Source organism: Ochotona princeps, chromosome 2 (assembly GCF_030435755.1).
Source record: "Ochotona princeps isolate mOchPri1 chromosome 2, mOchPri1.hap1, whole genome shotgun sequence".
Lineage (NCBI taxonomy): Eukaryota > Metazoa > Chordata > Mammalia > Lagomorpha > Ochotonidae > Ochotona > Ochotona princeps.
Window position 1 is genome coordinate 30,675,818 of NC_080833.1, and position 23,805 is coordinate 30,699,622.

Genomic DNA, 23,805 nt, shown 5'->3' on the forward strand with positions numbered 1-23,805 from the left:
TTTTATTTTTTAAAGATTTATTAATTTTTATTTTTATTTGGAAAGTCAGATATACAGAGAGGAGGAGAGACAGAGAGGAAGATTTTCCATCAGATGATTCACTCACCAAGTGGCTGCAACGGCTGGAGCTGAGCCAATCTGAAGCCAGGAGCCAGGAGCCTCTTGTGGGTCTCTCACGTGGGTGCAGGGTCCCAAAGTCTTGGGCCACAGGCAGGGAGCTAGATGGGAAGCAGGTCGGCCGGGATTAGAACCGGCGACCATATGGGAACCTGGCACATTCAAGGCGAGGACTTTAACCACTACGCTATTGTGCCGGGTCCCCCTTTTCTTTTAGATTTCCTTTTTTTTTTTCCTTTTTAAGAATTTTTTTATTGGAAAGGCAGATTTATAGAGGAAAGGAGAGAGAGAATGATTTTCCATCTGCTGGTGCACTCTCTAAGTGGCTGCTGTGGCCAGAACTGAGCTGATGCAACGCCAGGAGCTTGGAGCCTCTTCCATGTCTCCCACACAGGTGCAGCTTCCCAAGGCTTTCTTCTACTGTTTTCTCATGGTACAAGCAGGGAGGTAGATGGGAAGTAGAACAGATGGGGCATGAACTGGCGCTCATATTGGGTTCTGGCACTGGAAGGGGGAAGATTAGCTAACTGAGCCATTATGCCTGGCCCTAGATTTCCTTTTCCCTGTAAATCGTTCTAGATATTAATTCAAACAATGGTTCCATGTATGCTAACAAGCATCTAATGTCTAACTTGTCTCTGTGCATCACCTTTTAAGCTCTGTTACCACAGAAGTAACATACTTTAAAAATATTTAAGAGGCCACACTGTGGAGGTTGCACCTGGGAAAACAGAGTAAGATGCAGCAAGTGCTTGGGCCCCTGTATCCATTTGGGAGACTCAGAACAGCTCCAGGCTCTAGTGCAGCGTGAACTAGTGAATGGGACATCTCTCTCTCTCCCTCTTTTTGTAACTCTGCCTCCCGAAGAAATAAAATTTTACAAACCATACTATTTGAGAGAGAAAGAGATCTTCTATCTATCTAATGGTTCACTTCCCAAAATGCCCACAACAGCCAGGGCTGGATCAATGTGAAGTCAGGAACCTGAATCTGCATTTAGGTCTCCCAAATGGGAGGCAGGGATCCCAAATACTTCAGACATCACCCTCTCCCCATGCCACACCCCATGTGCATTAGCAGGAAGCTGGGACTCCAACCTGGCACTTCCAAACAGGTTGCCAGTGTTGGTGGCAGCACGAATGCTCGCCCTGGAACATACCTTAATACTACCTGTGACTATTTTCTTTGTGGTTTGTGCTTTTTTTTTTAAGATTTATTTATTTTTATTGGAAAGACAGATTTACAAAGAGAAGGACATACCTTCCAACCACTGGTTCACTCCCCAAGTGGCCGTAACGGCCGGAGCTGGGCAGACTGGAAGCTAGGAGCCAGGAGTGTCTTCCGGGTCTTCCACGCAGGTGGAGTGGAGCAGCCAGGATATGAACCGGCGCCCATACAGGATTCCAGAATGTGCAAGGTGAGGATTTAGCCACTAGGCCATCGCGCTGGGCCCTGTGCTTTGAGCTTTTATCTCAGAAATTCTATTTTTTTCCCCTCAAAGGTATTTTCTATTTATGTTTTGAGTCTTTAATCCTCCTGGGTTTTATATTTGGATGTAGTTTGAGGAAGAAATCGATTTTCCCCCCTTTGTGGAAAAAAAAGGGGGCGCCATTTATTTCAGAGTTCATCCTATCATCAATACTGATAATGCTGTTTCTGTCACAAACCGAGTCTCCTTGCAGTTAGTCTTCTATCTTATAACGTTCGCTTGGTTTTTTTTTTTTTTTTTTTACCAGGGATGCTGTGCTCTGGGTTCCTCCCAGGGTTACCTTCACTCCTCAGCTCGAAGCTCCAATGTCATTTCCCTCATAGCAGCCACACTGTTGGCAGACGCTCCTGGCTCCGCGTAGCGGGAGGTGGGCAGGAGCCTCGGGCCAGCCGTTGCTAGGCTGTTGCTAGGGTGCAGGTTGCGGAGGCCTTTTGGAGGAGGCGCCTTCGGCACTCTCGTGACGCAATCGAGCAGGCGCCGGCGTCGCCAGGGAGTACGTCACCGTGCGCGGGCGATCGGGGGCGGGGCAGAACAGTGTCACGTGGCTCGGTTGCCTACGCGCTGCTGGGCCGTGGGAAGATGGCGGACGGAAAGGGAGACGGCGCCGCCGCTGCCGGGGCCGGGGTTGAGGCTCCGGCGGTGGCGGCAGCGGCCGCCGGAGCCGGAGTCGAGACTGAGTCAATGGCTCGGGGTCATCGCCCCACATCTCCGGTGCCAGGAGCCCCCGGTCTGCGACCCTGCCTCTGGCAGCTGGAAACAGAGCTGAGGGAGCAGGAGGTGTCCGAGGGTTCATCTTTGAACTATTGCCGGAGCTTCTGCCAGGTAAGGGGTTGAGTGGCTGGCCGAGGACGGCGGGGCGGGGACGCCGGGGACGAGGCCCGGGTCGGTTGCTGCAGAAGGGCCGGGACTGAAAGGCACCACCTCCATGTCTTGCCGCGCCCCCGAGGTGGGAAGGCCCAGTGGGGAAGCTCGGCCACTGACCCCCCTCCGTCCCTGCCTGATTTCGGCCAGCGTCGGGGCGGGTTGCGCTGGCTTCTACCGGCAGTCCCGAGGGCCCCCCAAAAGGGCCGGGCCCTGTTAGCGTTGCCCGTGTCCCGGCCGGGCGGGTTGGAGCGCCACTGCCCCCTGAGGGATGATGGCTCGGTCTTGCACGGAGAGCCTTTTTGGAGTGGAGTGCGGATGTCTTGTTCTGGAGAATGCGGGGAGGCGTGTTGGGGCCAGAGCCTTAATTTTTGGAGTCACCATTTTCCGCCCCCCTCCCCCAAAAAAGAAGGTTTGACAGTTGGCATTAAAATGCATCTAGGGCTCTCTGATTACTGTGGAGCTGCTCGGTGGCTGGGTTTTGCACTCCCCCTCCCCCCCCCGGTTTTTTTCGTTCTTTTTTTCTTTTCTTTTTTTTTACGTTTAAGCCGTTTGTTCTCCCGTTCAGTTCCTTCGAGGATTGTGCTACCAGGAATGAGGCTGGTGAGTTACAGTGGCGAATAGGAGCATTGAGGAGAGAAAGAGGTGCATTTGGCAGTCGTGTGATCATTTATGTGCCAGAACGGGCCCTAACCTCTGATTACGTATTTATGAGTGTATTTGAGATTTTTCTCAGTGTTTTAAACTCTTGCGGTGTAAACAGTTGCCATTATTATTTCTACTTTGGTCGTTTGCTCTATCATGTTTGTGCCTCCCACTTCCCGCACTTTAGGGAATGCCGAATAATGGCAGTGTGTTGTTACTTGGAGGATTCTTGATGAGTAGTGAGTGTGCTGAATAAACTGTGGCATTCCGAAGTTTTAATTTGGGGCATGTTGATTGCCTTATTGACCCAGAGCAAAATCAGAAGCTTCCTTGGCTTTCCTCCCGCCCCCCTTTGCTGAGCTGCAAACATCTTTCTGAACGGAGTCTTGTCCTGGTCATCTTTTCCGTACTCGAGTTTTTGTGTGTGTCCGACTTGCAGCATTTATCCGCACTATTGAGATGTGATTTTTTCTGCTTATTACTTTTCTTGACCCAAGGGTTGATGCCAGAAACTTAGGGAGGAAAGTAGGCAAGACACACAGCCCATGGCCGTGTGAGCTTGCGGTTGACGGGAGGTGGTAGGAGTTTGGGTGGAAAAGGAGACACTGTAGAAAGTGGCGAGGAGAGCCCTGGGGGGACATCTTAATGGAAAAGGCAGTTAACTAGTTAAATGGAATTTTGAACCGATTAGATGTAGTTGAGAGAGAGGTCACCTGGAGAGGCGGCGCAGGATAGGGTGGGTCCTGGGGCTGAAAGGATAGGAAGTGAACTCCTGTGGAAACCTGGGGGAGTGGCACTCTAGGCCACAGCTGGAGGCAGAGGGGTGGTGGGAGAAAGGGAAGCTGACTGGAAGGGCAGAGGAGCTGAGCCAGCTCATGAATATGTATTAATACGTGTTGCCCAGTTTGTCCAATGCTCGAAGTTCTGATTATATTTTAGTGGAATGTTCTAATGTTACAGTCTTGGTAACACCTCCAGATGTGAGGGCCTAGGGGAGTTTTAAAAATAAAGCACTTGTGTAATTTGTGTTGTTTATCAAGTTGAGTTTTTTTTCCCCTTAAAATTTTTTCTAGAAAACATTTTTGGACTAGTAAATGGAGTAGGAATAGGTGTTCCTGTAACATTATGTTGTAGTAGAGATTCTGGCACATCAGATTGGGAGTTAGTTGGATCCTAATCGAGACTCTATATCTTAGCTTATAACCTTGGAAAATTTATCTTGCTGTTTGACCTTTATCAATAGAATAGAAAGTTCATGTACAAAAATTTGTTATAATATTTTTGTCACATTTTCCTGGTGATTCAGATAACAAACTTTGTCCTTGATCTCCAAATACAGGTAAACAAAAAATTAAAAGTTTTTATGAAGAACCAAGAAAATTTTCACTATCAAGTAATTTGGTTTAATAACTATTGGCATCACATGTGAACAACAGTAAGATATATTCACCCACTTAGGGAAATTCTGATTGTGTGACCAAGTGTTGAAGATAGGAACCAAGTGAAGATAGAATTCCTGTTCTTAAGGGAGGAGTGCGTGAAGAGAAGTAACCTGCTTTGCTTTCTCCTCAGCCTGTGCTAATGGATGTTTAATGACCACAGGTGTTTTTGTTTCGTTTTGTTTTCCAATTAGCTGCTTGGTTCAGAAAGTTGTCTTGGAGGCTTCAGTTGTACTTGGTTGATGCCTTCTACATGGTGCTGGGAGCAGGTTCTTAAATATCTCTATCTTGGGAATTGCAGTAAATCAAGAAATAAGCTGACACATGAATGGATAGAGAAGTTTGTCTTGATTTTCTTAAATTTGTGAAGATGTTAAAATGAAACTCCAGAAGTAATTGTTACTAAGAAAATGATATTTACGCTGTGTTCAGTGAATATATATATTCAGTCTCTGTGGGATGTGTTTTCTTTTTTCTCTCTTTCCCTCAATTCCTTTTCTGAAAACATTGCCTGTCACACGGAATGAGTAAGATTAACTTGGAAAAACAGTCTTTCTTTGTTTTGCTGAAAAATTGGTGATATCTTACCAATTTTTACTGTCTTTTGAGAACTAAGACTCCAACACTTTTACAACTGGTAGTGCTATTTGGAATATAAACTTGAAAGCTTTACTAATAAAATTTAAGTTATTAAATAAATGCTTATGCCTTGAGAATATTAAGCAAAGTAATTTTATGAATAAACCATGTGTATAGGAGACATCATTAAGTTCTAGAGTGACAGTAACTGTAGATTTTTTTTTTTAACACTTATTTGAAAGGCAGAGATAGATATTCCTCTGCTGCTTCACTCTTCTAATGACTGCAGTGACCAGAGCCGGCCGAAGCCAAGAGCCTGGCGCTCCATTCTGGTCTTCAGTGTGGGGGCAGCGGCCAGGCACTTGAACCATCATCTGTGTTTTCCCGGGAACATTAACAGGGAGCTGGATTGGACGCAGAGCACTCATGGGATGCTGACAGCTTAGCTTGCTGTGCTGCAATCCTATTTCCAGTTTTATAGATTAAAAGATACATGAGAGGCAGTGGGGTGTGAGGTGGAGAACTCCCCTCCCCCATCCACTGATTTACCTTTCAAATCCCCGTGAGGCTGAAGCCAGTAACTGGGAACTCAGTTCAAGTCCTCTGGGTGACTGAAATGCAGTCACTTAAGCCATCACTGCTGCTTTCCAGGGTCCCCAAGAGCAGGAAACTAGTCAGGAGCCTGAGCTAAGACACCCACCCAGGGACTCTGGTATGGGATGTGGGCATCTTTTTTTTTTTTTTTTTTTAAGTATTTTTATTTCGAATTTTGAATTATGTGGTACGTTTTTGTATAGGCTGGGATTCCCCCCAAACTCCCACCTGCCCATCAGATTTTTCCCATTGTGTTACAGTATGTGTAGTCCTTCGTAAGGACTGGTGTTTTTGTTTGTTTTTCTTTTCTATCTTTAAAATTTTTTTAGTTTTTTTTGTTTTAAGCATATTTTTATTGCATTTCCTTTTTTTAAATTAATTACATTGCATTATGTGATACATTTTTTATGCACTGGGATTCCCCCCGCCCCTCCCCACACCCTCCCCCCACGGCGGATTGCTCCACCTTTTTGCATTTTCATAGTTCAAATTCAGTTGACATTCTTTCATTGGAGGTATTTACCAAGCATAAAGTCCAGCATCTTATTGTCCTGGTAAGATCAATGGTTTCTTGGTGAGACCATCTCTGGTCTGAAGGTAGAGCCGGCAGAGTATCATCCCAATCAATTAAAAGCCCCAACATAATATTTCCAACCATTTACAACATTGTGGCATTAATTGACATGGTATTGATTAACCAATATGTTAATAGGAAAATGCAGGTTCTCAACCACAACCTGTGACTTCTTCATAGACATTTCAATTTTGGTTTATATTCAAACGTGTTCTATTCACCTTAAAATGGCTTAGATTGCTATTCAGCTGTCCCATGCCTATTTTAATTTTAGTATTTAGCAGTTTATAGCTTTGAAGCACGTTTTCGCTGAACCTGGCTGTTTTTCAGGTGGTCTAACTCTATAATTCCAGCAGGATATATGTCAACAGTTTAGGTGAGCATGTTTAGGAGGGGTGTGCAGAGAAATCTTCCATACCCCAGTGAGGAGTAACTAATCTTTGTGTCCCACCCAGTGAGTTATAAGTGCATTCCCGCTGACCCTTTCCTGTCTGTTTCTAAGCTTTCCTTGTTGTTCTCTATCTATTCTAGTTTTGTTTGTTTGCTTGTTTTGAGGGGTTTCTGGAGCGCTCCTGATGGTTATTACAAGAGGGGGTGGGTTTTTTTTTTAACATTTATTTATTATGTTTATTGGAAAGGCAGATTTACAGAGAGAAAGAGATTTACAGAGAGAAAGATCTTCCATCTGCTGGTTCACTCCCTAAATGGCTGCAATGGCTGGAGCTAAGCTGATCCAAAGCTGAGAGCCAGGAGCTTCTTCCAGTCTCCTATGCGGATGCAGGATCCTAAGGCTTTGGGCCATCCTCTATTGTCCTGACAAGCAATAAGCAGGCAGATGGATAAGAAGGGGCCCAGGGTGATAGTGTAGCTGTTAAAAAGTCCTCACCTTGAACGCGCCTGGTCCTGGCAACCCGGCTTCCCATCCAGCTCCTTGCCTGTGACCTGGGAAAGCAGTGGAGGACAGCCCAAAGCTTTGGGACCCTGCAAACACATGGGAGACCTGGAGGAAAGTTCCTGGCTCCTGGCTTCAGCTTGGCTCAGCTCCAGCTGCTGCGGCCACTGGGGGAGTGATTCATTGGACCTAAGATCTTCCTCTCTGTCTCCTTCTCTCTGTATATCTGCCTTTCCAATAAAAATAAATAAATCTTTAAAAAAAAAAAAAAGGAAGTAAAGCAGTCAGGACACAACCAGAGCCCATAAGGGATCATAGACCTTGCAGGCAGAGGATTAGCCAACTGAGTCATTGCACTGGCCCTTTAATTGATGTTTTGATGGCTAGGCTAAACACCTGTCCCACATTTTGTAAAGTTAGCTTGAGCATGTGTTTAAGCTATTCCTAGGTTGATGATTGAGTGCAGAGGGCTCTGAGTCAGATGGGCTACACACTACACTTTACGTACACAGGGCATGTTCTAAGGCAACTGTAGCTGGCTGGGTAGATGCCTGAAACCTCATGTAATACTAAACCCTACATATGCATTTTTTGCATATACATATGCTTATGATTATGTGAAAGACCAATAAAAGAACAATTTATAGCCATAAAGTATAATAGATTTTCTGACTCTGGTCTCTTTCAAAGTATTTTGTGTTGATGTGAGATGATACAGTTCCTTCATGATGAAATGGAGTGAGTGATGTAAGCCTTGTGTTTTAGCTTTAGGCTTCTTATAAAGCATTTCTTGAAAGCAAGCAGCTGTGATATTCCTAGTTAATATAGCCAAATTCACTACTGGCTAATGGTGGATAGACTATACAGTTTGGGTAACGTGGTCAAAGGAATGGTTCTTGTCCCAGGAGGGACAGAGTGGGTGAGACAAATTGGGATTTCATTATGCTGTTTAGAAGGGCATCCAATTTAAAACTTATGAATTGTTTATTTGTGGAATTTTCCATTCAGTATTTTTAGACTATGATTAACTAAAATTGCTGATATATAGGGACTACTGTACTGGCTTCACTTAAACTAATGGACTTTAGGCATGTTGGTTTCCATAATCCTTAATTTTCTCATTTACCAGTGGAATAATAATACTTACATACTGTGTATCAAATAGTAGTACTGTATGAATACATGTTATGAGGAATGAATGTAGTATCTATTTAAAGCAGTGTGTCTAGAATTAGGTGCCTTATCCAGATTTCTTACCTTGGAATGAAAAAGCTTCACAATCATGACCTCAGCTTGTTTTTCTTTTAGTTATACTGCCTTGATCCTACTCTTAACTTGGATGCAGGACTTATTTATTTGGAGTCATGACCAAAGTGTAGGATCAGTTATTTCTGTGGCTAGCATTCTATCATTTGAGTCTCCAAGTACAATTTTTTTTTTTGAAAAGATTACTTCTCATTTGGTTCTGTACGACTTAAGGCACATATTAAGTTTTCAATATATATTCACTGATACATTCCCAGAAGAATAAAACTTGTTTAACAAGGTCTCGGGTCATCAAGCATTCCTTTTCACTGTACTGCTCAGTTGTTTTCTTCTGCTTCCTACATGGTAAATTTTCTTGTCTTTAGAGCTCAATGCAAATGAGCATTCTGTCATCTCCCTGAAGCTTTCTGTCATTTCTTTCTTTTTTAGGTTTATTCATTTTTATTACAAAGTCAGATATACAGAGAGGAGGAGAGACAGAGAGGAAGATCTTCCGTCCGATGATTCACTCCCCAAGTGACCACAAGGGTCGGTGCTGCGCTGATCCGAAGCCAGGAACGATGAACGCCTTCTGGGTCTCCCATGCGGGTGCAGGGTCCCAAGGCTTTGGCCCGTCCTCCACTGCTTTCCCAGGCCACAAGCAGGGAGCTGGATGGTAAGTGGAACTGCTGGGGATCAGAACTGGTGCCCATATGGGATCCTGGTGCGTTCAAGGCGAGGACTTTAGCTGCTAGACTATGCCGCTGGACCCAGCTTTCTGTCATTTCAGCAGATAGGTTTGCTCTTAGATGTTTGTTTTTGACACTTTATGAAGACCTATGATATTCACAGTTGCTGTTCTTGTTAGTTCAGGCTTTCTCTTGCACCTGCTTCTTACTGTTCTCCTTTACATTCTAATTGGACTTATCTACAGTTCATTTTTGTAGTAGTAAGTTGAATAATACAGTCTTCTTTGTCACTTTTTCCCCAGAGACAAGATAAAGTTTGGTTCATTAGCCCGGCGTACAAGGCCTTTAGATCTGCATTTCCAGCTCCCACCTTAAACTTTTTTTCTTCTTTCTAAGATTGGTTTATTTATTTGAGAGGAGAGAGATCTTTCACCCACTGGTTCACTCCGTAAATGGCTGCAGTAGCTGGAGCTAAGTTAGTGTGAAGTGTGGAGCCAGGAGTTTCTGGGTCGTCCGTGTGTGTGCAGGTCTAAGGAATTGGGCTCTCCTCCACTGCTTTTCCAAGTTCTTTAGCAGGGTGCTGGTTTGGAGTGGAGCAGCCGGGAATGGAACTGGTGCCCATATGGGATACTGGCACTGCAAGGGGCAGCTTTACTCCTATGCCACGGTGCTGATCCCAAACCTGTTTTTTTTTTTTTTCACTCTACCTTCACCATTTCTCTGCTTGCTAACCTGAAGGCCTCCCTGCCCTTCTTCCTGTTTGACGTTCAAGACTTTACACAACTAACAGGGTCTTTCAGGAGCTTTTCTTATTTTAAGCAGACAGATTTAGGTCTTTGACTAGAATATTTTATCAACATGATGTATATAAAACCATGTGTATAAATATTTCTCTTTTTTTTAAGATTTATTTATTTTTATTGGAAAGGCAGATACACAGAGAGGAGGAGAGACAGAGAGGAAGTTCTTCCGTCCGATGGTTCGCTCCCCAAGTGACCACACCAGCAGGAGCTGAGCCAATGCGAAGCCAGGATCCAGGGCCTCTTCGGGTTTCCCACGCAGGTGCCGAGTCTCAAGACTTTGGGCAGTCCTCGACTGCTTTCCCAGGCCACAGCAGGGAGCTGGATGGGAAGTGGCGCTGCTGGGATTAGAATTCGACCATATGGGATCCCAGCACATGCAAGGCGAGGACTTTAACCACTACACTATCGTGCCGGGCCCATGTATAAATATTTCTTTGTCTCTTGCTGTGACTAATAATTCGATTGAAGCAGAGAACTTGTTAATTCTTAATTGTATACTTTATCTAGGGGTTAATACACTGCCTGGTACTCAGATTAATTTGTTGAATGAATTATATTGTAGGAATTGCATGATATACTCAAACACTTCAAAAGGAACATCTAATGTAAAATCTAGCATGTATGAACAGTTCTATCAAAAAATCACTATAATGGCATAAACGTTTTTATTTTTTAATAAACAAAGTGTAACTTAAGCCTACATTTATATAATAATCTCTTCAGCAACGTGCGTTCACTGGGTAATGATGGACAGAGCATGAGAGCATTATGGTGTTGGAGAAGAGTTAGCCACCAGTCACCCAACAGTTTGAAGATGTTAAAATGGGGAAGATCTCAACTTCTTGAAATTGGTGTCCAGGACAACTAATTTTTAAAAAAATATTTATTTTATTTGAAAGGCAGATTTGTAGAGAGAAGTGAGAGAGATCGATCTTCTGTCTGCTGGTTCATCCCCAAATGGCCACAATGGCCAGATGTCTAGAGCTGAGCTGATCTGAAGCCAGAAATTATGTCTTCTAGGTCTCCCACATGGGTGCAGAAGCCCCAGGACTTGGACCATCCACTGCTGCTTTCCAATGTTAGAAGCGGGGAACTGGTTGAAAGTGGAACAGCCAGGGCCTGGCGGCGTGGCCTAGCGGATAAAGTCCTCGCCTGGAAAGCCCCAGGATCCCATATGGATGCCGGTTCTAATCCCGGCTGCTCCACTTCCCATCCAGCTCCCTGCTTGTGGCCTGGGAAAGCAGTTGAGGACGGCCCAATGCATTGGGACCCTGCACCCGTATGGGAGACCTGGAAGAGATTCCAGGTTCCTGGCTTCGGATCGGCCCGTTGCGGCTCACTTGGGGAGTGAATCATTGGATGGAAGATCTTCCTCTCTGTCTCTCCTCCTCTGTGTATATCTGGCTGTAATAAAATGAATAAATCTTTAAAAAAAAAAAAAAAAAAGTGGAACAGCTGGGACTTGAACCACTGCCTGTATGGGATGTGGGCCCTGCAGGTGGAGGATTAGCATGTTACTCTGATAACTCCTGAGCTTTTCTTTTACATATATTGATTGAAATTCTAGTGCATTAGTTTCTTGTGGACAATGTCTAAATAGAAACTGCTTGAGAAGTAATAATCATAGTAAAAACTAGCATTGTGTGGTAATTAGAGCCAAAGCAGTATGAATGTAACCTGTGAAACTGAAATGGTATACTTGTGGCCCCTAAATGGTATCTGGTGTACTGTGGCTCTTAAATGGTTTCTTTCTTTCTATGGATCATGGTATTCTGAAAAGTATTAGAAAATCTTTACATAGAGGACCTGGCACCGAGGCTAAAATGCTTGCCTTGCATGCCCCGGGATCCCATATGGGTGCTGGTTTTAATCCCTGCAGCTCCACTTCCCATCCAGCTCCCTGCTTGTGGCCTGGGATATCAGTTGAGGATGCCCCAAAGCCTTGGGTCCCTGCACCCACGTGGGAGACCTGGAAGAGCTGGCTCGGATTGGTGCAGACCGACCCTTGTGGTCGCTTGGGGGAGCTAATCATGAAATGGAAGATATTTCTCTCTGTCTCTCCTTGTTTCTATATATCTGACGTCGCAATAAAAAAAATTTTTTTTCTTTTTTAAAGATTTATTTATTATTATTGGAAAGCCAGATATACAGAGAGGAAGATCTTCCGTCTGATGGTTCACTTCCCAAGTGGCCACAATGGCTGGAGCTGAGCCAATACCAAGCCAGGAGCCAGGAGCTCTTCCAGGTCTTCCCACATGGGTGCAGGGACCTAAGGCTTTGGGCTGTCCTCCACTGCTTTCCCAGGTCACAGGCAGGGAGCTGAGTGGGAGGTGGAGCTGCCAGGGTTAGAACCGGCGCCCATATAGGATCCTGGCACTTGCAAGGTGAGGACTTTAACCACTACACCATCACTCTAGGCCCAAAAATAATCTTTGAAAAATTTTTTACATTGAAAGCACCGCTTATTGTATGATAGACTTTAGTAAACTAAACTTTTTTCTTTTATTAATTTCTAGACATAGGTCATCTCTTTCAGAAGCCTTTCCTATCTTATCTAAAACAGCACTTTCCCTTTGCTTTCCACCTCCTTAAAACTGTTAGTACTGTTGTGATGTATGTTTCATCACATCACTAATTACTGTTTGATAAGCCTGTCTGCCTCTCCAATTGGAATGTAAATGACATAAAAGTTATCTGCTTGGTTTGCCCCAGTACAGAATAGTTCCTGGCACTTAATGAGTACTTAGTATTTATTGCCTGACCTTTAGCACTTTCTTTTCCCTGTGCCCCCCCTAGACTTTGAGGGTAACAAGCAGTTGTTACATTTTTAAGAATTCGGAATACTTTCTTGTCAGTGAATTTATGCTGCTGACCAGCAAGGACCGAATACTGTTCTTTGTACCTTGACCACCTTAGTGTTAGCTTTTTGAACCACACCACACACCAGAAAATACACAAGAGATTTATTGTCGGTAGCCAGGACCTACTGGCGAAAGAGCAACAGCCTGCTGGTAGAGGATGAAAGGGACATGAAGGCAGTTGAGAGAGAATGAAAAACTGCTCCCTGGTGTGAGAAAGCCCGGACTACTTCCACATGGCAGGTGACCCCTGAGGAAAATGACAACCCATAGTGTATGGCACTCAAGTTTTATACATCTTAAGTGTAGGGGATGGGGGAAGGTGGCAGCTCCTCAGTCGGTGCGTGCGTGTTTGTGACATTTCATAATGGCAGGTGTTGATCTTCTGCACAGAGACTTGGTCTGCTTTGATCTGTTATTTGCTAGAGGAAAAGATAGCATTGAGGCTAGGGAGGTTTTCTTCTGTTATTTATGGCCAGGGGGAGGCAAAGGAGAGATAGCACCAGGACTCAGTCTGCTGCTTGGTATTCCAAGGTTACCAGGTGTTCCTGGCTCGTGACTAGCTTCCTTGTCCTCTGATGTACTTAGCCTTCACGGGTCACTTCTGTTCAGCCCAATATTAAGAACTTCATTTTTATTCATTTTTTCATTTTATTTAAAAGACAGACGGATGGTGAGAGGGCTTCCGTCTCTTCATTTGCTCCTTAAATGTCTGCAAATCAGGCCTGGACTAGGCCAAGGCCAGGAGCCCAGAATTCAGTTCTGGTACCCCACCAGGGTATTTGAGTGCGTGAGCCATTGCCTGCTGCCTCCCAGGAGGATGTGTATCACCATGAAGCTGGACTGGAGGTTGAGTAGTTGGGACTTGAACCAGGCATTGCAATATGTAATGTGAATTCCCCAAGCAGCAACTTCTGTACCAAAGTCCTGCCCCTGATTTTTAGTTTTCATACAGGCAAAAACTAATATAGTTTCGTGTAAACCATAAGTTGTTTTGTTAAAAGCTTAACATAAATGACAAATATGCATAATAAAACTCACTGTGGCACAGTGCCAATATACAGACCATTATGTGAGAAAAGAAAGGTTCTCTAACAGGTTTGAAGTTAGTGGTGTTAATTTCATTAAGTTACTTGCTCAGGGTCACACAGTTGGTAAGTCCTTGCAAGATTTTTAGACCTCAGACTCTTCCTGTCTCAGAGTTTATTGAATCTGTTTCATTCAACATGATATGTACACACACGTTAGTAGGTTTTTCTTAAAATAAGAGTTTTGGTCCCGGCGTGGTAGCCTAGTGGCTAATGTCGTCTCCTTGCATGCGCCGGTCCCATATGGGTGGCTGTTCGTGTGCTGGCAGCCCTGCTTCCCATCCAGCTCCCTGCTGTGGCTTGGGAAGAGTCGAGGATGGTCCCAAAGCTTTGGGACCCTGCACCCGCCTGGGAGACCCAGAAGAGGCTTTTGGCTTTGGATCCGTGCCACTTGGGGAGTGAATCAGTGGATGGAAGATCTTCTCTGTCTCTCCTGCTCTCTGTATATCTGACTCTCCAATAAAAATTTTTTTTTAATCTTATAAAAATTAGTTTTGTGAGTTTTGGGATAAACATTTTCGAAATTTTTTTCTAAATGTGTTTATGTATTAAGATGTATTGTAAATCTCCTGGAGAGACATAAGGTATATGCAGCAGCATTTGTTGAACTTGGCCCAATTTCAAAACATTATACTGTGATACAAATCCTGTGTGAGCTCAAAAATCACATACTTTTTTCCCACTGAAGCAAACTACAATGGTTTTCTGCACAAGCACTGAGGTTTTTCTTTTTAAGATTTATGTGTTTGAAAGACTGAGTCTGTTATACACCCCCAACCCCCCGCCACCCATCCAACCCCTACCTTTCATCTGCTGGCCGGTTGCCCAAATGCTTGTAATAGCTGAGCCTAACCCGTCCAGGGCCAGAAATTCTATCTGAATTTCCCCTGTGGGTAGCAGGGGTCCTAGTACCTGAGCATCTTGCCTTCTCATGCACATCAGGGGAAGCTGGATTGGAAAAGCTGAGTAACTGGAATGTGGGCCCTGCACTCCATTACAGCTTAACCAAGTGTATGAAATGCCTTCCTACCACTTCATTTTGATTATTTAGCTTCAATTTAAAACATATTTGAGCTTTTTATGAGAAAATTTACCCTCCAACTTTTTGTATGTTAATAAGATTATGATGACTTTGGCCCGACACTGTAACCTAGTTGCCTCGCATGTGCCGCGATCCCATATGGGCGCTGGCTTGTTTCCTGGCAGCTCCACTTCCCATCCAGCTCTCTGCTTGTGGCCTGGGAAAGCAGTCGAGGACAGCCCAAAGCCTTGGGACCCTGCATACCTGTGGGAGACCTGGAAGAAGCTCCTCACTCCTGGCTTCAGATCAGGAGGTTACTTAGGAAATGAACCAACAGCAGAAGATTTTTGTCTCTGCTTCTGTCTGTAAAATCTAACTTTCCAATAAAAATAAATAAATCTTTAGGAAAAAAAGATTATTATAACTTGTGTATAAAATTGCAAATTTTGGGAAGTTGAGAATGAATTGTATTTCGTAAATATCTGTTCAGAATTGGCTCTTTGAGTTTGTATATTTCTCCCCACTTTTGTGTTAATTCTGGTTTTGCTATTTTTTTAGCACCTTGCTTATTTAATTTTCGGGGGTACCTTGTAGTTTGTGGTGCTCACATCTAATTTGTGTTTTCATTCTTGAAATACAGCCAGAATAATCACATTAGCTGATATGTCTTACTAATACAGACTTATTACTGCCTTAATTAAGTGGATAGGAATTGTGTACAACATGTAGTCATATAAAATAGCACATGTTTAAATTTATTTTATTTTATTTGAAAGGCAGAAACAGAGATCTCCCACCTACTCACTGACCCACTTTCCAGATGCCAGTTAGGGGTGGGCTAGGGGAAAGCTGGAACCTGTCTGGATCTCTCAGCCAGAGACAGGACCATCCACCCGAGCCATCACATTGTACCTCTCAGGCTGTGCATTAGAAGGAAGCTGGAATTGGAAGCAGAGCCAAGACACAAGCACACACACTTTTTTTTTTTAAAGATTTGTTTATTTTATTACAAAGTCAGATATACAGAGAGGAGGAGAGACAGAGAGGAAGATCTTCCGTCCGATGGTTCACTCCCCAAGAGAATGCAATGGTTGCAGCTGAGCCAATCTGAAGCCAAGAGCCAAGAGCTCTTCCGGGTCTCCCACGCGGATGCAGGGTCCCAAAGCTTTGGGCCGTCCTCGACTGCTTTCCCAGGCCACAAGCAGGGAGCTGGATGGGAAGTGGAGCTGCCGGGATTAGAACCGGCGCCCATATGGGATCCTGGGGCTTTCAAGGCGAGGACTTTAGCCGCTAGGCCACGCCGCCGGGCCCGCACACACACTTTGGTAAGGGATGTGGGCATTACTTGCAAACAAGTAATGAAACTAAAGAAGTGAATTTAAAATTTTTTTGTGACTCCAAACCCTAAACTAAATACATGCTCATTCTAAGAATTTTTTTTGTAAAGATTTATTTATTTTTATTACAAAGTCAGATATACAGAGAGGAAGAGAGAGAGGAAGATCTTCTGTGCGATGATTCACTCCCCAAGTGAGCGCAGCGGCTGGTGCTGTGCCGATCCGAAGCTGGGAGCCAGGAACCTCTTCCGGGTCTCCCATGCCGGTACAGGATCCCAAAGCTTTGGGTGGTCCTGGACTGCTTTCCTAGGCCACAAGCAGGGAGCTGGATGGGAAGTGGAGCTGCCGGGATTAGAACCGGTGCCCGTATGGGATCCTGGCACGTGCTAGGCAAGGACTTTAGCTGCTAGATGACGCTGCTGGGCCCCATTCTAAGAATTTTAAGCAATAAAATGAATAAGAATTTAAAAAAATTTGTATTCCTTTGTATATAATGATAGATATATATGCCTTTGTATAGTACAGTGGGGCAAAACACCACTTGCAGTGTCCCATATGTCTAGTCTGTTTTGGCTATTCCTTGCTGGCTTACGTTGCAATTAACACTGATATTTTGTAAATTTTTTTTTTTTTAGTATTTGTCAATATGATAGATTTAAAAATTGTCATTCTGTTTTATTAACACGAGTATTTTCATGTGCATTGGACATTTTAAAATTTTTTGGTTTTTAAATATTTCATAACAAAGTCATTGATTTCTTTTTTTAACATTCATTACAGAAGTGAGGGGATGGGGATTCCATGTGGGATTCTGGTAAGGGATGGAGAGGGTTAGATGTGTCTGTTTTCGCGAATGTTGGGGGAGAAGAGTCACTGCCCCTGTTAGATTAGGAGAGTGGTGGATAATGGGATAGTCTCCGCCCTCAGGAGCCTTGGAGGTGGGGAGTCCTGGGCATATTGAGTAGTCATTGTATAAAAGGTGGCATACTCTGTCTTCCTCACAGGGCCTCTTCCCTATGACTTTGAAAATGGTTAAGTCGTTACAACTAGACTTTTGTCTAATCATCAGGTATGACAACTTAATCTTGAGATTCTATTGATTTCATGTCACTCTGATGTTCTCAAGGACCAGAACATATCCTAAAGAATTATAATTAGAGCTGCAGCTTAACTTGATTAGGCATATGATACAGTTTGGTGATTGATTCTGACTGAGAAATTTGTCAATATAATTGCTTATTGATTGATTGATCTTTTTTTTAATCTGTGCTACTGAATTCTGGGGATATTTAAGCTATAGCTGGAATATTGGAAAAAAAACTTTACTTTTTTAATTTTTAAAGATTTATTTATTTTTTTATTACAAAGTCAGATATACAGAGAGGAGGAGAGATAGAGAGGAAGATCCGATGATTCACTCCCCCAGTGTGCACAGCGGCTGGTGCTATGCCGATCTGAAGCCAGGAGCAAGGAACTTCCTCCAGGTCTCCCACGCGGGTGCAGGGTCCCAAAGCCACAAGCAGGGAGCTGGATGGGAAGTGGAGCTGCCGGGATCAGAACCTGCATCAATATGGGATCCCGGTGCGGTCAAGGTGAGGACTTGTAGCTGCTAGGCCACGTCTCCGGGCCCGACAAACTTTGCTTCTTTCTAGTAACTTGTTCTTATATTATGACTGCATGCAGTGCCATAGAAGGGATATATGACCGTGGGCCAAAGTAGTTTGCTATTTGAGAATTAAAATTATTGCTTAATGCTTTAAGCTTTGATTCTGCTCCAAAAATGGGTAAATCCATTAAAAATATCTACTGCAAATGTATATTCTTAATTGGAATGACTCTCAAGCCATTTTGTTTATTCCATTCAGCTATCATATAATAAAGTAAAAAAGGTGAACACAGAAATACATAGAAAGAATGAGGCTTTTAAAAACTCATTTAAATATAATGATTTTGTTATGATCTTGTATCCTGATGGGTTCTCATTTATTTCCTAGGGTAAATTCCCATCCCAGTGGAAACCACTCTGCTAATGTGAAGTGAAATTATCTGTTAACGTTAGCTGTTATTCTCACTCTCTGTATTTACCTTTTTTCCTTTTAGTGAAATCTTGATTTTAGTCTTTAAAAGACTTGGTAAATGAAAATGACCAATCTAGAGTAAGTTATCCCACAAAATCCTAACAGTAAACCTGGATAAAATACCATGTTTACACCAACCTCCTGTTTAATTGTGTTATGCAAAGGAGGAACATACACATAACTTTGAAGTTAGAGGATTGCCTAGGTTAGAGTTTCAGAGTTCTGGTCAATATCCATGGACAGACCTTCATTTTTTTTAAAAAAAACACTTATTTAGAGTGGCTCAGTGGCTTAGCAGCTAATCTTCTACCTGCAGTGCTGGTATCTCCTTTGGGCACTGGTTCTAGTCCTAGCTGCTCCACTTCTAAGCCACCTCCCTGTTTGTGCGACGGAAAAGCAGTAGAGAATGGGCCAAAGCCTTGGAACCCTGCACCTGTACCCGAAAGAAGCTACTGATTCCCTGCTTTCAGGCTGGCTCAGTTCTGGCTGTTGCAGCAATTTGCGGAATGAACGAGCTGGTGGAATCTCAATATCTGTCTTTCTGTCTTTCGCACTCTCTGTAGCTCCTACTTTCGAGTAAAAAAAAAAAAAAAACTATGAAAAATGCTTTTATTGAATTATTTTAGCAGGATTAATTTATGCATTCTTTTTAAGCATTGAACATTTCTTTATAGTCACAGTATCAAATTCTATCTTTCAGGTTTTTTTTTTTTTAAGATTTATTTATTTTTATTGGAAAGTCAGATACACAGAGAGGAAGAGAAACAGAGAGGAAGATCTTCTGTGCGATGATTCACTCCCCAAGAGAGCGTAGCGGCTGGTGCTGCGCCAATCTGAAGCCAGGAGCCAGGAACCTCCTGCAGGTCTCCCCTGTGGGTCTCCCCCATGGGTGCAGGATCCCAAGGCTTTGGGCTGTCCTGGACTGCTTTCCCAGGCCACAAGCAGGGAGCTGGATGGGAAGTGGAGCTGCTGGGATTAGAACTGGTGCCCATGTGGGATCCTGGCGTGTTCAAGGCGAGGACTTTAGCTGCTAGGCCACGGCCCTGATGTTGCACTTCTTCACAGATCTGCTGGCCTTTTGTAAATCTTCCTTTGAGATATGTTTGCTTTGATGTCCTAATTTTTAATTGGATTATTCTTGTTTTCAATTTTAGTTTTTTTAAATTTATTTTACTGCTACTGAGTTTTTTCTTTGAGTTTTTTACATATTCTGGCCATTAAGTCCTTGTAGGATGTGTATTTTGCAAATATTTCCTCCAGTTGTATAGATTGTCTCTTCAGTCTGTTGATTGTTTCCTATACTCTGCAGAAACTCTTAAGTTTAATGAGATTTCATTTATCTATTTTTGCTTTTATTTTTATACTTTTGCCTTAACAAATCCTTTCGATTAAAATGCACTGATGCGTTTTTTTTTTTCTGTTAGTTCAAAGAATTGGGTGTCATATTTAGATCTTTAATACATTTGAGTTGATTTTGTAAATGGTAAGAGGACTCTTGTTTGCTTTTTCTTTGTGTGGATTTCGGTTTTCCTAGTGCCATTTATTAAGAAGACTGTCCGAAATACCTTAGATCAACTCGTTGTAGATGTATAGGTTTACTTCTAAGGTCTCTATTCCATTGCTTTGTGCATCTGTTTTTGTGCCAATACCATACTGTTTTCATTAGTATAACTTTGTAATATAATTTAAAGTAAAGTAGTTTGATGAATCCTACTTTAGTCTTTTTGCTAAAGGTCACTTTGGCCATTTGGGGGGATTTTTTCTGGTTGCATACAAATATTAATTTTTTTCTAGTTCTGTGAAAAAATGTCATGGAAATTTTGATAGCAGTTGCACTGAATCTGTAAAACCCTTTGGATAGTATACATATTTCAGTGATACTGATTCTTCCAGTCTAAGCAGGGAATATCTTTCCATTTCTTTGGTCATCAGTGACCTAGAGTTTTTATTGGAGAACTCTTGCATGTTTTGGTTTACATTTATTCCCAGGTGTTTTGCTTTATTATGTCTGTAGCTAGTAGAAATGAGGTTGCTATCACGAGATGCCCTATTGGTGTTTGATAACGCTGTTGGTTTAACACTTTTTTGATGGAGTATTTGGTTTTTTTAATATATGCTTATATAAAGCATGTTATCTTTTTCAAAAAAATATTTATTTTTAATGGAAAGTCAGATATACAGAGAAGAGGGGAGACAGAGAGGAAGATCTTCTGTCCAATGATTCACTGCTCAAACGGCAGCAGTGGCTGGAGCTGAGCTGATCTGAAGTCAGGACTCTTTCAGGTCTCCCACGTGGGTACAGAGTCCCAAGGCTTTGGGCCGTCCTCGAGTGCTTTCCCAGGCCACAAGCAGGGAGCTGGATAGGAAGCAGATCCTGTATGGGATCCTGGTGCATACGTGTTTGATCTCATATGGCAAATATGGGAGACAGTAAAAAATGGTCTAGGTGATGAATTGGATTCCTGCCATTCCTGTGGGAGGCCTGGATTGAGTTCCCAGCTCGTAGTTGCACTTTGGTTGATTGTAACTGTTCTAGGCTTTTGGGTGAGCCATTTAATAAGAGCTCTCATTGTATGTTTGTTGGTATGTGTGTGTCCTTCTCAACAACCAAAAGTTAACCAGACAAAAGTAACCAGAAAAGAATTGCTGAGTATTTGCTATGCCGTAGTGGTACTGGATTCTGATTTGCAGTGCTGACGAAACATTTGGTTTTTGCCCTCTATTCATTGACTAGAGAATATAAGCATACAATAATTGGTTGTTCCCAATCTGTTGTACATACTGGCACTCTGACTAGGCTGCAGCTCCCACTAGTTTGCGTGAGGGCTGAATGTGTGGTGGGCTGGACTGAAAACGCCCATTGTTCGTGGAAGACAGTGCTGAAAACAGAACTGACCCAGCAATTGCAACCACCAGCATATTCGTAAGCTGACTGGGGAAAAGGGGTTGTGCCGGACCCGGTACTGGCAAGCACACACAGGATTCGGGTCTGAGATCACCTGAGATGAAGTTTCTTTGGGGTTACCTCCAACTGAACTGCTAGTCTCAGAACCCCAACCATGAAGAGAAGTGCAAGTTCCATGGTCTACCATGAAATCCATGTGTCAAAGTTGAGCCTCCTCAGAGGCTTAGACAGAGCAGTGGACAGCATATCCAGGTGCACGTGGAGGATATGGCAGTCCATCGGAACCTGCAGAGGATACTTGTTAACACAGTAGAGGGCGGAGGACAGAACAAATCAGTCAACTACCCTAGACATGGGTTGGCAGTGAAAATCTGTGTAAACGCTAAGGTGGACTATGTCAGCCAGTGGATTCTGGAGAAATTTTATCGTGCTTGGGATGGCGAGATTGGCAGCAATTCAGAACTGTTGAACTATTAAAACCACTTGAGCAGTGCACTCAGAGTATGCCCCACATCTGGAACCTGGGATGTGTGGGAGGCTAGGTGTGGCTTCTCCCCAGATACAGGAAAAGAAAAAAACAATGTGGAAACAATGGTCTTACCCACTTTCCTGTAGCCCTTGACCCTTTGCGCCCTAATCAACTATGTGAAGATTATCAAAATGAAATAATTTTAAAAATTGGTCATTCAGTGTTTGCTTATGGTGCAGTGGGGAGTAGTCAATGTTTGATCACGTATGGTTGTTCACCTTCCAACTACTTAGTCTTTAGGAAGCGGGAGCGTCAGTAGTGGAAGTAGTAACAATCTCTGGCTACGGCATACCTTTAAACTCTTGTAATTGATTTTTGAATAAGCGCTCACTTGGGAAGTGAATCATCGGACAGAAGATCTTTCTGTCTCTCCTCCTCTTTGTATATCTGACTTTGTAATGAAAATAAATAAATCTTAAAAAAATTAAGAAACAAAATAAAAACTTGATGATCCCATTGCTAATCCTGTTAGCATTTAAATTAAATTTCTCCTAGTCTTTTTTCCCTGTGTAGTGTTATTTCTGTGTACAAACATGTTGTGATTATAATAATGATATGTGAAACTGGGGTATATTTAGCCTAAAGAATTGAACAACATTGCATTAGCTGTTGAGGCCATTTGTGGCAGTGAATTAGCAGATGGAAGATCTCTCTGTCTCTGCTCTTCCTCCATGCCTCTGTCCTCCAAATAAATAATAAATAAATCCTTTTTTGGTTAAAATTTATTTTTATTGGAAGGGCAAATTTTGCAGAGAGGAGAGAGAGAAAGATCTGTGCGCGGGTTCACTCACTAAGTGGCTGCAACGGCCAGAGCTGAAGATCCGAAGCCAGGAACCAGGAGCCTCTTCCGAGTTTCCCATCTAGGTGCAGAGTCTCAAGACTTTGGGCTGTCCTCAACTACTTTCCAGGGCCACAGGCAAGGGAGTGTGATGGGAGTGGAGCAGCTGAGACGTGAACTGGTGCCATATAGGATCCTGTTGTGTGCAAGGCAAGGACTTTAACCATTAGGTTGCTGCTTCAGGCCCAAATAAATAAATCTGATACACGCACACGACTCAAGATTTATTATTGACCTTTAGAATGTAAATTCTTTTTTTATACTTGATCTTAGCCAAAAGGCCGAGAAACGATAGAATGTAAATTCTTTTTTTTTTTAAAGATTTATTTATTTTTATTAGAAAGCCGGATATACAGAGAGGAGGAGAGACAGAGAGGAAGATCTTCCCTGCTATGAGTCATTCCCCAAGCAGTCACAACGGCTGGAGCTGAACCTATCTGAAGCCAGGAGCCAGGAACTTCATCCGGGTCTCCTACACGGGTGCAGGGTCCCAGAACTTTGGTCCATCCTCGACTGCTTTCCCAGGCTACAAGCAGGGAGCTGGATGGGAAGTGGAGCTGTCAGGATTAGAACCGGCGTCCACATGGGATCCTGGCACTTTCAAGGCGAGTACCTTAACTGCTACACTATCGCACCGTGCCCTCGGCAGCGTGGCCTAGTGGCTAAGGTCCTCGCCTTGATCCCATATAGCCGCTGGTTCTAATCCCGGCAGCTCCACTTCCTCTCTTTCTCTCCTCCTCTCAGTATATCTGACTTTGTAATAAAAATAAAATAAATCTTTAAAAAAAAAAAAAGAATATAAATTCTTAAAAAGAAATTGGAGATATCTAGTTTCTTTACTGTTTCTGGTATAATTTTATTTATATGAAGTACATAAAATGCTATTTGGATAGCTATCATTCTGCCTAATCTTGGATTTTTTTATGTTGTTGTAAAAAGGGTTATTCCAGTGATTGCTCACATGCCCATAATATGTGCATTATGGGAATGTTAAGGAGACTACACTGTTTAATTTGAACTCATGAGTTGAAAATGTAAAGATTGAGAAATAGAGAAGTATATAATATAAATCAGTGTGGGGAAACCTAGAAATCTTGTGTGTTTAAAAAATATTCACTAATCACACATCTGACTTTATTACTGGGCATGAGGTTTAAGTTTCCCAGTCTTCAATGTCCACCGCATGAATTACTGAGAAAATGGTGTGGATTGGGCCTCAGTTAA

The 23,805-nt window shown here is 43.0% G+C and overlaps 2 protein-coding genes across 2 annotated transcripts in view; one reads left to right on the forward strand and one right to left on the reverse strand.

The window, feature by feature from the left end:
• The window catches only part of PPT1 (palmitoyl-protein thioesterase 1), an 80,540-nt gene extending 78,517 nt beyond the window's left edge, over positions 1-2,023 (reverse strand). Inside the window, exon 1 of the mRNA XM_012928845.2 lies at positions 1,887-2,023. The gene's annotated coding sequence lies outside the window, so the exon portion shown is untranslated. The remainder of the gene's footprint in view (positions 1-1,886) is intronic.
• Positions 2,024-2,154: 131 nt separating this feature from the next.
• The window catches only part of RLF (RLF zinc finger), a 71,190-nt gene continuing 49,539 nt past the window's right edge, over positions 2,155-23,805 (forward strand). Inside the window, exon 1 of the mRNA XM_004591536.2 lies at positions 2,155-2,428. Coding sequence (XP_004591593.2) covers positions 2,186-2,428 — 243 coding nt within the window. The 5' untranslated portion in view covers positions 2,155-2,185. The remainder of the gene's footprint in view (positions 2,429-23,805) is intronic.